Here is a 16,699-nt window from a genome sequence, read left to right on the forward strand (position 1 = left end):
CACTGCTGGCTGGGTCATAATGTTTGTATTAAGAACACTAATATCTTGTGGTAATTCCCATAAATAGAACTCTTATCTGAAACTTCCTGGCAGATTAAAACTGTGTGCCGGACCGAGACTCGAACTCGGGACCTTTGCCTTTCGCGGGCAAGTGCTCTACCAACTGAGCTACCCAAGCACTACTCACGCTCCGTCCTCACAGCTTTACTTCTACCGGTACCTCGCCTCCTACCTTCCAAACTTTACAGAAGCTCTCCTGCGAACCTTGCAGAACTAGCACTCCTGAAAGAAAGGATATTGCGGAGACATGGCTTAACCACAGCCTGGGGGATGTTTCCAGAATGAGATTTTCACTCTGCAGCGGAGTGTGCGCTGATATGAAACTTCCTGGCAGCTTGAAACTGTGTGCCGGACCGAGATGGGTAGCTCAGTTGGTAGAGCACTTGCCCGCGAAAGGTAAAGGTCCCGAGTTCGAGTCTCGGTCGGGCACACAGTTTTAATCTGCCAGGAAGTTTCATATCAGCGCACACTCCGCTGCAGAGTGAAAATCTCATTCTGAGAACTCTTATCTCTTTAATAATGGCCAGCCACGGAATTGCTAAGTATGTATCCACTTTTAAAGGGTTTGGATATTTCAAGAAGAGCAACTATATCCCTCAATCAGCTGTGAAAACTGCCATCCAATGCCCACAGGGAACCACGTGGAAGGGGTGTTGCCAAAGTATCCATACAAAAAGTGTGGAACTCCCATTGTCAAACCCAGATTGCCCCATGCCGAAGTTAGGTCACCCCAGGTTCTTGGTGTTTAGAGCAGTACACAGCGAGAAGGCATTACGGTTCAAATGGCTCTGAGCACTATGGGACTTAACATCTGAGGTCATCAGACCCCTAGGACTTAGAACTACTTAAACCTAACTAACGTAAGGACATCACACACATCCATGCCCGAGGGAGGACTTGAACCTTCGACCGTAGCGGCCGCGCGGTTCCAGACTGAAGCGCCTAGAACCGCTCGGCCACACCGGCCGGCGGAGAGAATGCATTAGACGTCCACATGTGTGTCCAATTGGGGTGCGCCTCTCCCCTTCTTCCAAGAGAGAGAGGGTGGGGGGAGAAGCTGTCGAAACAATTTACAGAAAATAAGGATGCGACCTGGTGCTGGCACAGAATCTGATCATCTTGAACAGCGTCAAGGGGGCTGGGAAAGGCGCGTCCCAAAGCGATGGACGGATCAGGTGGCCCTAATTATGCGACACAGGGGTGGGAGCGGAGAAGTAAGGTTTGAACCAACCATCTTCAGGTCAGCATCACGCCACTAAGTGACCTTGGCTACAGAGAGAGTTTGTGCGTGTAGTTTAAGTATGGAGGAAAATTCTCCTGGTTTCCATACCTGTAGCTAAAAGACCCACAATATTTGAGATATAGTGAGCTTTCACATTAACGTAGAAAATTCACGCTGTTATCTTTACTAGTGGAGTCCATCTCGAACAGTGAATGATTTTATTATTTTGTGTGCATGGCTCTTCGCACCGTCCACATTCTTAAACAAGTAAATTTTTTAAAGCAGCATCTTTAAGGTGCGTGTATATTGTAGGACTGGTTGGGAATGATAAATAAAATAGCTTCTGGCTGCAGGATGGTTCTAAAAATTTTTGTTATGTGATCGATTTCTGGAATTAATTCTGATCTTGGCCAGCCGGTGTGGTCGAGTGGTTCTAGGCGCTACAGTCTTGAACCGCGCGACCGCTACGGTAGCAGGTTCGAATCCTGCCTCGGGCATGGATGTGTGTGATGTCCTTAGGTTAGTTAGGTTTAAGTAGTTCTAAGTCTAGGGGACTGATGACCTCAGATGTTAAGTCCCATTTGAACCATTTTGAACCAAATGCTCTATTGACTGAGCTACCCAAGCACGACTCACGGTCCAATCACACCTTGTTTCATAAACAGCACAATAGTGATTAGCCTGTCTTTCCCCGGTAGGTGGATATGTTCATAGACTGCGTTACAAAAAGACTGGAGCATCCAGAAGACATGGTCGGACGTCAAAAGTAGAACGAGACCACCAGAACGCGTTAGTATTGTTAGTGTTTACTGTTGTTACCTGACATGCAGGGTATGTAAGCAGCGTGTGCTGCGTCTGATGTTGAGTAATGACTGTGAAGGACAAGGAGATACTGCGTATCGTGTGAGACAGCATTCTCAGCACCTTTTGAAAAGCGTCTTACCATGGGGCTCTTTTTCACCAGCTAGTTGAATCGTGTAGTGTTCACATTTGTAGGGCACTCAGATGTAACAGTGGCCCGATGTTCGACTGCTTGGGAACACGAGGTCAGGCATACTTAATCGTCAAGCTTACACTAGACCACGTCAGACCACTACAAAGGAGGTATGCCACGGAACATCGTAACTCCTTCACATCCGTGCCTGTCATCCGAGAACAAGTGATGTATTCCCTGCAACATTCTCTGTCATTTGTTGGAGACTAGCAGTACATGGACTGAGGAATTACCATCCTAAGTATAGGCTGCCGCTATCACCTCGGGGAAGAACAGTTTGGATTCCGTAGAAATGTTGGAACACGTGAGGAAATACTGACCCTACGACTTATCTTAGAAGAAAGATTAAGGAAAGGCAAACCTACGTTTCTAGCATTTGTAGGCTTAGAGAAAGCTTTTGATAATGTTGATTGGAATACTCTCTTTCAAATTATGAAGGTGGCAGGGGTAAAATACAGACAGCGAAAGGCTATTTACAATTTGTACAGAAAGCAGATGGCAGTTATAAGAGTCGAGGGGTATGAAAGGGAAGCAGTGGTTGGGAAGGGAGTGAGACAGGGTTGTAGCCTATCCCCGATGATATTCAATCTGTATATTGAGCGAGCAATAAAGGAAACAAAAGAAAATTTCGGAGTAGGTATTAAAAACCATGGAGAAGAAATGAAAACTTTGAGGTTCGCAGATGACATAGTAATTCTGTCCGAGACAGCAAAGGACTTGGAAGAGCAGTTGAACGGAATGGATACTGTCTTGAAAGGAGGGTATAAGATGAACATCAACAGAAGCAAAACGAGGATAATGGAATGTAGTCAAATTAAGTCGGGTGATGCTGCGGGAATTAGATTAGGAAATGAGACACTTTAAGTAGTAAAGGAGTTTTGCTATTTGGGGAGGAAAATAACTGATGATGGTCGAAGTAGAGAGGATATAAAATGTAGACTGGTAATGGCAAGGAAAGCGTTTCTGAAGAAGAAAAATTTGTTAACATCGAGTATAGATTTAAATGTCAGGAAGTCGTTTATGAAAGTATTTGTATGGAGTGTAGCCATGTATGGAAGTGAAACGTGGACGATAAATAATTTGGACAAGAAGAGAATAGAAGCTTTCGAAATGTGGTGTTACAGAAGAATGCTGAAGATTAGGAGGTATTGAATAGTATTGGGGAGAAGAGGAGCTTGTGGCACAACTTGCCTAGAAGAAGGGATCGGTTGGCAGGACATGTTCTGAGACATCGAGGGATCGCCAATTTAGTATTGGAGGGCCGCGTGGAGGGTAAAAATCGTAGAGGGAGACCAGGAGATGAATACACAACGCAAATTGAGAAGGATGTAGGCTGCAGTAGGTACTGGGAGATGAAGAAGCTTGCACAGGATAGGGTAGCATGGAGGGCTGCATCAAACCAGTCTCAGGACTGAAGAGCACAACAACAACAACAACAACAACAACAACAACATCACCGCAACAGAAACGGCTGCATTTGTAGGGGTGACGTGAACAGAGAGTGTGGTCTGCAGATGAGTGGCGTCACATTATGTTCACTGATAAATCATGGTTCTGCAATAAATCGTGCTTCTGCGATAAACCGTGGTTCAGCGCTACGTCGGATGATCATTGTCAGTGAGAGTGGACAGGTACAGTTTTGGAGAGACACCGTGATGTTACTCCTTGTGTCGTGATGTGAGTAGCTATTGGGGATAACTTCAGATCATGGCTGGTAGTGATAGAGGGAATTCTGACCACACAACGGTACCTCACGGACATCCTTGCATCCTTATGTGTTCTCTCATGGTACAATATCGTGGTGCCATTTTTCAACAGGACAATGCTCGTACACAAAAGGCATGTGTCTCCATGTACTGTCTGCAAGATGCAGAGCCAGCAAGATTTACAGATCTGTCCTCAATGGAACATGAGTAGGACCTCCTAGGACGTCAACTCCAACCCAGTGCCAGAATTTAAAATGTCAAGGACCATTTACAACCAGTGTGGGCCAGCTTGTCTCAGGGGAGGATACAGCTGCTTTATAACACTCTTCCCAATCGAATCAGTGGATGCAGCCATGCCAGAGCGGGTGCAGCGTCATACCGATAAATGGCTTCGTACTGCCAAGTTCTTTGTAAATTCGACCAGATTTTCGATTTTGTAACATCACATACCTCTGAAGCTACGAACTTTCAGTTTGTTCCAGCTCTTCTTCTGGACGTTTAATTCTTTTTGACAGCGACCTTTCTTTGGACAATCTTCACTCTTCCATACTCTGTTAGTATTGTAGCCTAGTTCTGGAAGAAATTGTCAGACTGTCAAACTGGTCATATGAACAAGGAGAATGTGGAGAAGGAGGAATGGAAAGAACCACGGTCCTTCAGTTGTCATCTCAATTTCCGCTTAATTCAGGGAATCCAGTGAAGACCTTTCTTGGCCCATCTACCAACCATTGATCTTGTTCTACTCACTTTCATTTCATTCTCACTAGTAGCGATTATGTCTTCCAGTCAAGTCTACTTCCTAATCCATTTGTTTTATTACTCTGTTTGCTCTTGTAATTCTCAATAAATTGGATCTCTTCATTACTCTCAGACCACCTTCAGTTTATTACAGTTTTCATATCATCTATCTGTATCTACATCTAAACCCTGTAATCGACCTTATATGCCACATGTGAGTGGTGCATGGGAAGAACAACTGTTGACTAACTGAAACCCTCAGCTGCCGACAGGTGTTGTTGATATACTTCGATGTGGACAGCTGAAAATGTGTGCCCCGACCGGGACTCGAGCCCGGGATCTCCTGCTTACGTGGCAGACGCTCTATCCATCTGAGCCACCGAGGACACAGATGAATAGCGCGACTGCAGGGACTTATCCCTTGCACGCTTCCCGTGAGACTCACATTCCCAACTGCCCACAATTCTACGTATATAATGTACCTTACAGACATTTGCCCATCCACTCATTACTCGCACACGCTTTGGCGATTCCCGTAACTGTCTTCATATACATACTTAAAGGCTACCCAGCCATTGACCTTTGTCTGTGCGAATGCGCACAGGTTGCCCAAACTCTTACGGGAAGTTTCATATCAGCGACACTCCGCTGTAGAGTGGAAATTTCATTCTCAAAGTTTTTATTTTTTCTCCATGGATTTTAATTGCTACTCCAAAAAGCTGCATCAAAAGCAATGCTAATATTAAGCATCTAAATTGTTTAGCCACATTAAACTGACCACTTATCAAAAGCACAAATAACGAACTTCTGCTCTGCAGACCTCTGCAGACTGCTGCGAGACCTGGAAGAAGAGACTCAGGGAGAGTTGGTAGCTACCGACAGGGGTGTAGAGCCATGCCTTTGCCAGCTGCACCAGGTTTCTCGGTTGAGGGTACATGGCGCATACAGCCCGATTGAGGTGGTGCCATAGTTTCTCGAGTGGGTTTAAATTCGATGAGTTCGGTGACCAGGGGAGTACGGTGAAATCATACTGGTGCTCTTCCAGTCATGCATGTACTCTGCAAGCTGTGTGACACTTTGCATTGTCCTGCTGGTAGATGTCACTTTGTCGAGAAAAAACTACGAGGGCTATTGGGAAAGTAAGGAAAAATGGGCCGCGAAATGGATACCACAGTGAAAATCAAAACTGTTTTATTTGCAACGGTTAGCTACACCTTCCAGCTACTTCTCTATACAGTCGCCGTTCAGACTTAGACATCTGTCGTAGCATTGTACCAACTTTTCAATTCCCTCGTCATAGAAGACAGCCGCCAGTACTTTTCGACAATTTTCTACTCTGGACTGCAGCTCGTTGTCCATGTCAAAATATTGTCTTCATAGCCAGCGGTTCATTTGAGCAGAGATGAACCTCAGCGGTAGCCAATTTCGGGCTGTATTGTGGGTGATCGAACACTTCCCATCGAAAACGCTGCAGGAGCATCTTCATTGCCCCTGCAGAGTGCAGCTGAGAATTGTCGTGTCGAACGAACCACATGACAGTTATGTGGATTGCATAGCTTCAGGCGAAACCTTTCACCAGAGCCTCATACTTGGCAACAGACACTAATTTGTAGCCATCTTTACGTTCTCACTGTGAGCTCAGAACTGAAAAGAGAGACACGATACAATCGACGGGCGCACTAGACACAGTGCCCAACGTGTCTGTGCAAGTACTTGCATGTAGGTATGAACATGGTACCCAGGAATGGTTGCATACTTGTGTCGATCCATTGTACGGTAGAGAATGATGAGATGACCTAGGGAATGCAACAAAAAAACTTCCCAGACAGTAACGCTCCCTTCTTGTTGGCTTTCTGGTTCTGGTTTTGCTTTTGATAGCGCCTTTGTCCCGCATCTTTGCGCAGGGTAGGCACAGTTAAATCGGATGTGGCATGGTTAATTTGAAGCAGTGGCCGGATGCCCTTTCTGCCGCCGCTCCGTAGCCGCCCCCCCCCCCCCCCCCCCCGGGACAGAATTAGTGTACCCCAACTGTCTGCATCTAGTGTAAACCGTGAAATAGTGTGAACGAGTTTCAAATGTCTGCAAGGCGTGTAACAGAGGCGGGAGGTGGGGACGATCCCAGTATTCACCAAGTGGGATGTGGAAAACCGCCTAAAAACCACACGCAGGCTGGCCGGAACACCCGCCCACGTCGTTAGTCCGCCGGGCGGATTCTATGCGGGGCCGGCGCGCCTACCCGAGTGCAGGAAGCAGCGCATTAGCGCTCTCGGCTAACCTGGCGGGTTTCTTGTTTGCTTTCAGACGGAGCACAAAACGTGATTCATCTGAAAAGGCCATCTGTCAAGACTCTGTGGAGGTCCATTTGCGGTACTTTCATGCAAATTCCAGCCTACAACGTCGATCAAGAGCAGTCAGCATCTACATCTACATACATACTCCGCAATCAACAATACGGTGCGTGGCGGAGGGTACCTCGTACCACAACTTACATCTTCTCTACCTGTTCCACTCCCAGACAGAACGAGGGAAAAATGACTGCCTATATGCCTATGTACAAGCCCTAATCTCTCTTATCTTTGTGGTCTTTAAGCGAAATATAAGTTGGCGGCAGTAAAATTGTACTGCAGTCAGCCTCAAATGCTGGTTCTCTAAAATCCCTCAGTAGCGATTCACGAAAAGAACGCCTCCTTTCCTCTAGAGACTCCCACCCGAGCTCCTGAAGCATTTCCATAACACTCGCGTGATGATCAAACCTACCAGTAACAAATCTATCAGCCCGCCTCTGAATTGCTTCCATGTCCTCCCTCAATCCGACGTGATAGGGACCCCAAACGCTCGAGCAGTACTCAAGAGTAGGTCGTATTAGTGTTTTAGAAGCATATATGCTTGAACCAGCTGCCTAGTAAGGAGGGCCTTACGCAGCTACATTCGCCAAACGGTCTTCGAGGAGACACTACTCATGGCCTCTTGTTACATGTGGGCCGTCAGCTGCTCAACAGTGGCAGGTCTGTCCACTGTCCACATCTCCACAGCCGTTGTTCTCCCCTGCCATCTCTGGCCCATGGTGCACCACAGATGACTCAGTCGCCGTTTTCAATAGTGTCATTGTGCCATGCACAATATAGTTTTACCATGGCAGCTTACAAATTCAGCTATTTGTGAAATGCTTCCACACTTGCTCCGAAAACCAATGATTGTGCCCTTTTTGACCTCAGATATGTCGCTCCGTTTCCGTATTACGCCAACGACTGTAATGTGTTCGACATCCCCCCGACATGCTTTATGTACCATTCACTGTCAGTACTGCCACTTGCCGTCTGTGAGTGGTTATTGCATGTTTGCGTCGAAGATAGGCGGTGTTCAGATTGCAATGAAATGAGCGCTTGGCGCCATTGGCCGGGAGGCCCCTTACGGGGCAAGTCCGGCCGCCTTGGTGCAGGTCTTATTACATTCGACGCCACATTGGGCGACCTGCGTGCTGGATGGGGATGAAATGATGATGAAGACAATACCCAGACCCTGAGTTGAGAAAATCCCCAACTTAGCCCGGAATCGAACCCAGGCCCCTTAGGACGGCAGTCCGTCACGCTGTGTGGCCAGATTAATATGAGGTAAATAGACGCATCAAGTGGACAGAGAACCTCTTAAAGATTTTAGTGTACCCCAGCTGTCTGCATCTAATGTAAACCATGAAATAGTGAGAACGAGTTTCAAATGTCTGCAAGGCGTGTACCAGAGGTGGGACGTGGGTGGGTCTGCCGGCCAGCCTGCATATGGTTTTTAGACGGTTTTCCACGTCCCACTAGGTGAATACTGGGCTGGTCCCCACGTCCCGCCTCAGTTATAAGCCTTGCAGACATTTGAAACTCGTTCACACTATTTTGTGGTTTACACTGGATGCAGACAGTTGGGGTACACTAAAATCCTTAAGAGGTTCTCTATCCACTTGATGTGTCTATTTACCTTAAGCCTTGTAGTTCTACTGCAACCGTCTTCTGAAACTACGAAGGTACTTAAATAATCCTGTGTTTCGATTGCTTTGGACTGTTAATGATGCGATCTGAGTGCTGAAAAATTGGCTAGAGCTTTGACGCTGGAGACGTGTTGCTGGGTAAGATGAAGGATTTTTACCATGCGGTTCAGTGTTATATCATTGTTAGTGCTCCGACCAGCTTAATTCGAGCATGAGGAATGTTGACAACAACTTTACTTGTAATCCAGAGAGATGAAACTCACCCTTGAGGGCGCGGACGTAGGACTGCCAGAACTTGGCCTTCCTTGTGATGGGCTCGTTCCTGCCTATCATGTCGAGGTTGTTATGGAACAGCATGGCTGCGGCTGTGTCTCGCTCGTCTGCAGGTGTTCAATCCGGCACCAACAGCTGCAACACACCGACAAAGGCGCACACTTGAGATACGTAGAAAAACACAAAGAGAACTGATCGGATATCCATAGTATGAAGGGTGATACCTAACTCAATGTCACGGCAATCAACTGCCTGGGCCAGTCTGGATAATGTTAACGCTATTGTCACATACACTAAGTACTTTCAACATTGTTGCCCAGTCAGGAATCGTGACAATCTAATAGCGGGTGATCAAAAAGTCAGTATAAATTTGAAAACTGAATAAATCACGGAATAATGTAGACAGAGAGGTACAAATTGACACAGATGCTTCGAATCACATGGGGTTTTATTAGAACCAGAAAACTACAAACGTTCAAAAAATGTCCGACAGATAGCGCTTCATCTAATCAGAATAGCAATAATTAGCATAACAAAGTAAGACAAAGCAAAGATGATGTTCTTTACAGGAAATGCTCAATATGTCCACCATCATTCCTCAACAATAGCTGTAGTCGAGGAATAATTTTGTGAACAGCACTGTAAAGCATGTCAGGAGTTATGGTGAGGCATTGGCGTCGGATGTTGTCTTTGAGGAGGAGGGGAGGAGGAGATTAGTGTTTAACGACCCATCGACAACGAGGTCATTAGAGACGGAGCGCAAGCTCGGGTGAGGGAAGGATGGGGAAGGAAATCGGCCGAGCCCTTTCAAAGGAACCATCCCGGCATTTGCCTGAAGCGATTTAGGGAAATCACGGAAAACCTAAATCAGGATGGCCGGAGACGGGATTGAACCGTCGTCCTCCCGAATGCGAATCCAGTGTGCTAACCACTGCGCCACCTCGCTCGGTTTGTCTTTGAGCATCCCTAGAGATGTCGGTCGATCACGATACACTTGCGACTTCAGGTAACCCCAAAGCCAATAATCGCACGGACTGAGGTCTGGGGACCTGGGAGGCCAAGCATGACGAAAGTGGAGGCTGAGCACAGGATCATAACCAAACGTCGCGCGCAAGAGATCTTTCACGCGTCTAGCAATACTTTGTTTTTTTTCTGTTCCTATAAAACACCATGTCATTCCAAGCATATGTGTCAATTTTTACCTCTCTATCTACATTATTCCGTGGTTTATTAAGTTTTCAAATTTATACTGACTTTTTGATCACCCGGTATATAAGAGGCTATCAGCCTCGATTGCGGTAATGAAACCAACCTTTACCTAGGTTTTAGCCCAAGTAATTGAGCCTTCTTCTTCGGAAGATAAACCTGATTCTATAATATGTCTACGAGGGCATGGTCTAGAAATGTACCGCACTTTTAAAATTTGACTACGCCTATTCAGGCTGTTTCAGTTTTATTTTACTTTTTTTTTTAACTAGAAATTTTAGTTTTATTTCTAGACCGTGCCCTCGTAGACATATTATAGAATCAGGTTTATCTTCTGAAGAAGATTCAATTACTTGGCCTGAAACCTAGGTAAAGGTTGGTTTCATTATCGCAATCGAGGCTGATAGTTTCTTATACATTACATACTCTAAGGAAAAAACCGAAAGAGGCATTGGCCGGTCGTAAATTCAAGAAGCGGTTCTAAGTCCTCTATTAATTCACCCAGTGACCATACTGACAGCGAAACGGAATATAACGGAGAGAAGGCCGAAATAGTGAATTCGGTGTTCTGAAATTGTTTCATAGCCGAAGCTCGAAACTCGGTGCCTTCTTTCAGTCATCGTATGAACATTGAAATGGCACATATTGATGAGATACCTGTAAGATTCTACAGAGATTATGACAAAGAACTTTCTCCTCTTCTAGCACCAGTTTATCGTAGTTCTCTGGAGCAACGAAGAGTACCTAGCGACTGGAAAAAAGCGCATCTCATTTCCGTTTCCAAGCAGGGTTGTGGGACAGATGCACACAATTATAGACCTATGTTGTTGACGTCAATCTGTTGTAGAACGATGGAACATATCTTGAGTTTACGTATTACCGCGTTTGTGGAGAACAAAAATCTCTATAAAAAATCAGCACAGATTCCCCAAACTCAGGTTGATGCTGTGTTCTTTGACTGCAGGAAGTGACAAAAATACCAGCTTACCAAATATAGTACCAAATCTGCGAGTGGATTCAAGACTTCCTTCAAGACAGAACTCAACACGTCGTTCTCAACGGAACAAATTCGACAGATGTAAAAATAATTTCTGGAGCACCCCACAGAAGTGTGACAGGAACGATACTGTTTACAATGTATGTAAAATGGTTCAAATGGCTCTGAGTACTATGGGACTTAACTTCTGAGGTCATCAGTCCCCTAGAACTTAGAACTACTTAAACCTAAATAACCTAAGGACATCACACACATCCATGCCCGAGGCAGGATTCGAACCTGCGACCGTAGCAGTCGCACGGTTCCAGACTGTAGCGTCTAGAACCACTCGGCCACCGCGGCCGGCAATGTATGTAAAAGATCTAGTGGAAAATGTCGAAAGCTCCTTAAGACTGAAGATGATGCGGTTGTCTGTAAGATGGCAGCAACGCCAGAAGACACTACAGATTTGCAGAATAACCTCAGAGGATTGTTAAATCGTGCAGTCTCTGGCAGCCCGGCCGCTGTGGCGGAGCGGTTCTAGGAGCTTCAGTCCGGAACCGCGCTGCTGCTACAATCGCAGGTTCGAATCCTGCTCGGGCATGGATGTGTGTGATGTCCTTACGTTAGGTTTAATTAGTTCTAAGTCTAGGGGACTGATGACCTAAGATGTTAAGTCCCATAGCGCTTAGAGCCACTTCAACCATTTTAGTTTCTGCCAGTTTCCCCAGAACGTAAATAAACGTAACAAATTGCGGAAACGTAGGTAAAGAAACCTGCTACTGCAAAACTATACTATTGATGACAAGTTGCTGGAATGACCATATAAAATAAATAGCACGAAAAGCAGATACCAGACTGAAATTCGCAGGAAGAATATTAAGGAAATGTGACTCATTCACAAAGGATGTGACTTCTTTTCTTCGGTCACGTACATTTCTGAACCTTATTGAGCTTCGTGGCACCAACAATATGTGGATTTCTTGTACTAGATAACCTGGACGTCTTTTCTGTTACTATGTTCTTGTTAATTCTGTGCAAACGGCGAAAAATATCAGTCTTCTTTCCCTTATTGCGTTTCTTTAAATTTTAGTGTATTCTGATACATTTCATCACTGCTTCTTGATTCCAGAGTTTTATGTTTCTTATTGGACTCAAAATGTTTCTGATAATTCTTCTGTTTAAGTTAGCCTTATATATAATTCAGTGCTAGGCTAGATATATGTATAAACGAAATTGCAAGTATCTGCCGAAATACCAGAAAAATGCGCCTGACAGCTCTTAGTAGGGCATTTCGGCAGATGATTGCAATTTTGTTTTTGCAGTGTCTAGACGGAGTTGGGCAGAACAAAAAATGGCTCTGAGCACTATGGGACTCAACTGCTGAGGTCATCAGTCCCCTAGAACTTAGAACTACTTAATCCTAACGAACCTAAGGACATCACACACATCCGTGCCCGAGGCAGGATTCGAACCTGCGACAGTAGCGGCCGCGCGGTTCCAGACTTTAGCGCCTAGAACCGCTCGGCCACTCAAGCCGGCTCGGGCAGAACAAATACATTATTCTTTGTGTAAATTAATCAACACTGAAGTTAGCGTATCAGGCCGTTACGCACGTCGGACTCAGGGTACCCACATGGTATCATTACCCGTTTCGACTTCTTACAAAGTCAAGCATCCCGCGGGAGACTTGTTGCCATACGTGTTCTTCGTTTGGTTTCCTAAAGCCGAAGAAGAGCGCGATACAAAAATTGGACGTGGGACGGAGTGAGTATCGATCTCAAACCGAGGTTGCGTTATCATCTACTCTATGACAACAACTGACTATAATTGTATATGGCGGACCGCTTGAATTTGCGCGCCACTGTCCGACTGTCTAACTTCAAAGCTAACTAACTCGGAAACGGCCCAACCCCTGGAATTATTTTTTCTCAAGAATTATTTCTCAGCGCAACCTATTCTCCAACAAGCTTTCTAGCTTTTCAGACTGTTTCTGACCACTCTTTATCTTCCTGCGACACCCTTACAATCTTTTCGGTTTATAACCATTGTGCATATTAAAAAGTTTTGCTAGTCAGTCACAGTGTTTCCCTAAAGAAGTGGGTGTAGCCCGTATAAAAGTCAAATGCCTTCTTGAAATCCACAAATATTACAATTATGTTTGAGAAAGAAGGATATTCTTGCATAGCCGACCACTGTGACCGAGCGGTTCTTGGCGCTTCAGTCAGGAACCGCGGTGATGCTACGGTCGCAGGTTCGAATCCTGCCTCGGGCATGGATGTGAGTGATGTCCTTATGTACTGAGGTTTAAGTAGTCTAGAGGACTGATGACCTCAGATGTTAAGTTCCATAGTGCTTAGAGCCATTTGAACCATATGATTTTTTATTTCCATTAAATTTCTAGCATGCTGGTTCGCAAATACTACTACTTCGACTGATATATCGGTTTGTGATAAACAGCATGTCCTAATGAGCTATCCGCTTTACAACGAACGAAAACTCCCTAAATAGGGGCATTATTTCAATTTTTTTTCCATTTTCACAGTAAATTTAATAATAGCGTATTGAGTTGGTCAAGAAGTGCACATTTTTTGTTCTTTTTAACCGCACAATATTATGTAACATTTGTTATGCCGTTAGACCGCTGCTAGCCATCACCACTGGAGAAAAAAAACTTTGAGGTTCGCCGATGACATTGTAATTCTGTCAGAGACAGCAGAGGACTTAGAAGAGCAGTTGAACGGAATGGACAGTGTCATGAAAGGACAAAAGCAAAACGAGGATAATGGAATGTAGTCGAATTAAATCGGGTGATGCAGAGGGAATTCGATTGGGAAATGAGACACTTAAAGTAGTAAAGGAGTTTTGCTATTTGGGGAGCAAAATAACTGATGATGGTCGAAGTAGAGAAGATATAAAATGTAGACTGGCAATGGCAAGGAAAGCGTTTCTGAAGAAGAGAAATTTGTTAACATCAAGGATAGATTTAAGTGTCAGGAAGTCGTTTCTGAAAGTATTTGTGTGGAGTGTAGCCATGTATGGAAGTGAAACATGGACTATAAATAGTCTGGACAAGAAGAGAATAGAAGCTTTCGAAATGTGGTGCAACAGAAGAATGCTGAAGATTAGATGGGTAGATCACATAACTGATGAGGAGGTATTGAATATAATTGGGGAGAAGAGGAGTTTGTGGCACAACTTGACCAGAAGAAGGGATCGGTTGGTAGGACATGTTCTGAGGCATCAAGGGATCACCAGTTTAGTATTGCAGGGTGGAATATAAAAATCGTAGAGGGAGACCAAGAGATGAATACACAACGCAGATTGAGAAGGATGTAGGTTGCAGTAGGTACTGGGAGATGAAGAAGCTTGCACAGGATAATGTAGCATGGAGAGCTGCATCAAACCAGTTTCTGGACTGAAGACCACAACAACAGCAGCCCTGACCACTGCCCCTCAGCCGTATGTATAGTGGGGGGGAGGGGGGGAGGTGAAGTGAACAACAGAGGGAACCGGAGCGCGCTATCGGCGTCCGGCCGCTACGGAGCGGGCTGGGGGTATTTCTGGAGCAGAGCAGAGGAACGCCGCGTTCCACCCCAGCTGCCGGCGACCACTCCTAATGTGCGTTGCGCTCTGCCGAGTCCGACTATTCCTGGCCGGGAAGGCAGAAATAGCCCGCAGGGGCGGCGGGCCCACGCGCTTACGCACTCACGCACTCTGCAGGCGACGCGGCGGGCCTCCTATTCAAGAGCTGCCCCACTGGCGACCACCGTCAACGGAATTCATCGGGCTGCGTATAGAAGTCGCTCACAAGGAGACGGCACGACCGTGGGGTCGGGGATTTGTCCGCAATTTTGTGTGGTGAAAGAGGACCCCTAACACCTCACGTGGTTAAAATATCAGGACGCACTACCCGGAAAATCCCGGGAAAAATCGATCCAAAGTTTTTTAGGTGCCTTATGAGCATAAAATGTTAGTCCACTGGCGAGCCGCCGTCTGGCCTAGGTGTTTAGGGCTCTGATTCTTACGCCAGAGGTCTCGAGTTTGATTCCTCCTCTTGCACTTTTTTTCTGTTTCATTTTCCTTGGTTATTCCACTAATTATTCAGAAAGTTTCCCGAACCTACATTATCTTTAACAAATTAGTTTAGTTATTGAATAAAAATTATTTTCTTTTTGTCCAACAACACAATTCATGGCGATGGGTTTTCCATTTTTCATTGTAAAGTATACGAGGAGAAACATTGCCTTTTTAATCAGAATAAGAAAGTCTATTGGAAAACATTCAATTTTTATACATATAAGAATTATAAACAAGAACCACAGTGGTAATTATCGTAAAAACAAACAAAGCAATAGTTTTTGCGACATCTTGCGCAACATATAAAAGCGGATTTTTTACAATCACAGGGCGTTTGCAGTAAATCTGTACAAAAACATGCCCCATTAACACTTACGAAAATGTTTCGAGTTTCTGACAATTTTGAGGCAAACCAGGCATATTGAATCATGTCTCGGAATATTGGTGACGATAATTGATGGTGAATTATAGAATGAATTTTTGTACAATCTTCCCGGGAATTAATTTCACGATTCTCCTGTAGCAATGCGCTGCAATTTTGCAAGCAACAGAAGAAAAAATATAGTGCCGGAAGAGGAATCGAACCAGAGACCTTTGCCGTAAGTGTCCGAGGGCTAACCGTGTAGCCCAGACGGCGGCTCGCCAGTGGACCAACAGTTTATACTCATCGGTACCTAAGAAACTTGGGATCCATTTTTCTCGGGATTTTCCGAGCAGTGCGTCCTAATACTTTAACCACGTGAGGTGTTAGGAGTCCTATTTCACCACAAAAAATTGCGGACAAATCCCCGACCGTCTCCTTGTCAGCCTTCCTTCTTTGGCCTGCGCTGTCCCCTCGTGTGGTCGTCCTACACGACACTCCGCTCTGGATGTATTTTATCTCACACGGCCTGAATTTGTCGTCGTCATTAACTGATCAACATCCACTGCTGGAGTAGGGTCTGCAATACTGCGTCCAGCAATACTGTTCTAAACTCACTGGCTAAAATACAGGGTGAAAAGTATTTAAACCGACAAACTTTGGTAGGTTGTAGTGGACATGAAAACAAATATTTTTCCCCAATGTCATTTTTTCCTATGAGAATTATTTAAACCGGTGGAGGCCGTATTACGCTCTTCAATTGTTAGAGGCTGTATTACGATCTTTAGTTGTTAGAGGCCGTATTAAGCTCTTCAGTTGTAGGCAACTGCTGTCCACCAGTGCAGTAGTGCATTGCCTCTGTTTACTAATGGAGCGATACACCTGGAGTGAGTACACTGGTATGGTTGGTGCGTACTACGTAGCGCACCACAACGGACGAGCTGCACAGCGGGTTTATCAACAACAATATCCTAATCGCCGTATCCCGCATCATACGACCTTTGCTGCTGTGTACCAACGACTGCGTGAGACCGGGTCATTTAGCAGATTACCTGGACAGGGACGCCGTCGCACGGTAAGAACGCTGAAACTTGAGGAAGCTGTCTTGCA

The 16,699-nt window shown here is 45.3% G+C and overlaps 1 protein-coding gene across 2 annotated transcripts in view; it reads right to left on the reverse strand.

Annotated features, from left to right (window-relative positions):
* LOC126106456 (uncharacterized) overlaps positions 1–16,699 on the reverse strand; it is a 246,802-nt gene that overhangs the window by 173,213 nt on the left and 56,890 nt on the right. For both annotated transcript variants that reach the window (XM_049912742.1, XM_049912743.1), the window contains exon 2: positions 8,957–9,101. In XM_049912742.1, coding sequence (XP_049768699.1) covers positions 8,957–9,050 — 94 coding nt within the window. In that variant the 5' untranslated portion in view covers positions 9,051–9,101. The remainder of the gene's footprint in view (positions 1–8,956; positions 9,102–16,699) is intronic.

The sequence above is a fragment of the Schistocerca cancellata genome, chromosome 10 (genome assembly GCF_023864275.1).
Source record: "Schistocerca cancellata isolate TAMUIC-IGC-003103 chromosome 10, iqSchCanc2.1, whole genome shotgun sequence".
Lineage (NCBI taxonomy): Eukaryota > Metazoa > Arthropoda > Insecta > Orthoptera > Acrididae > Schistocerca > Schistocerca cancellata.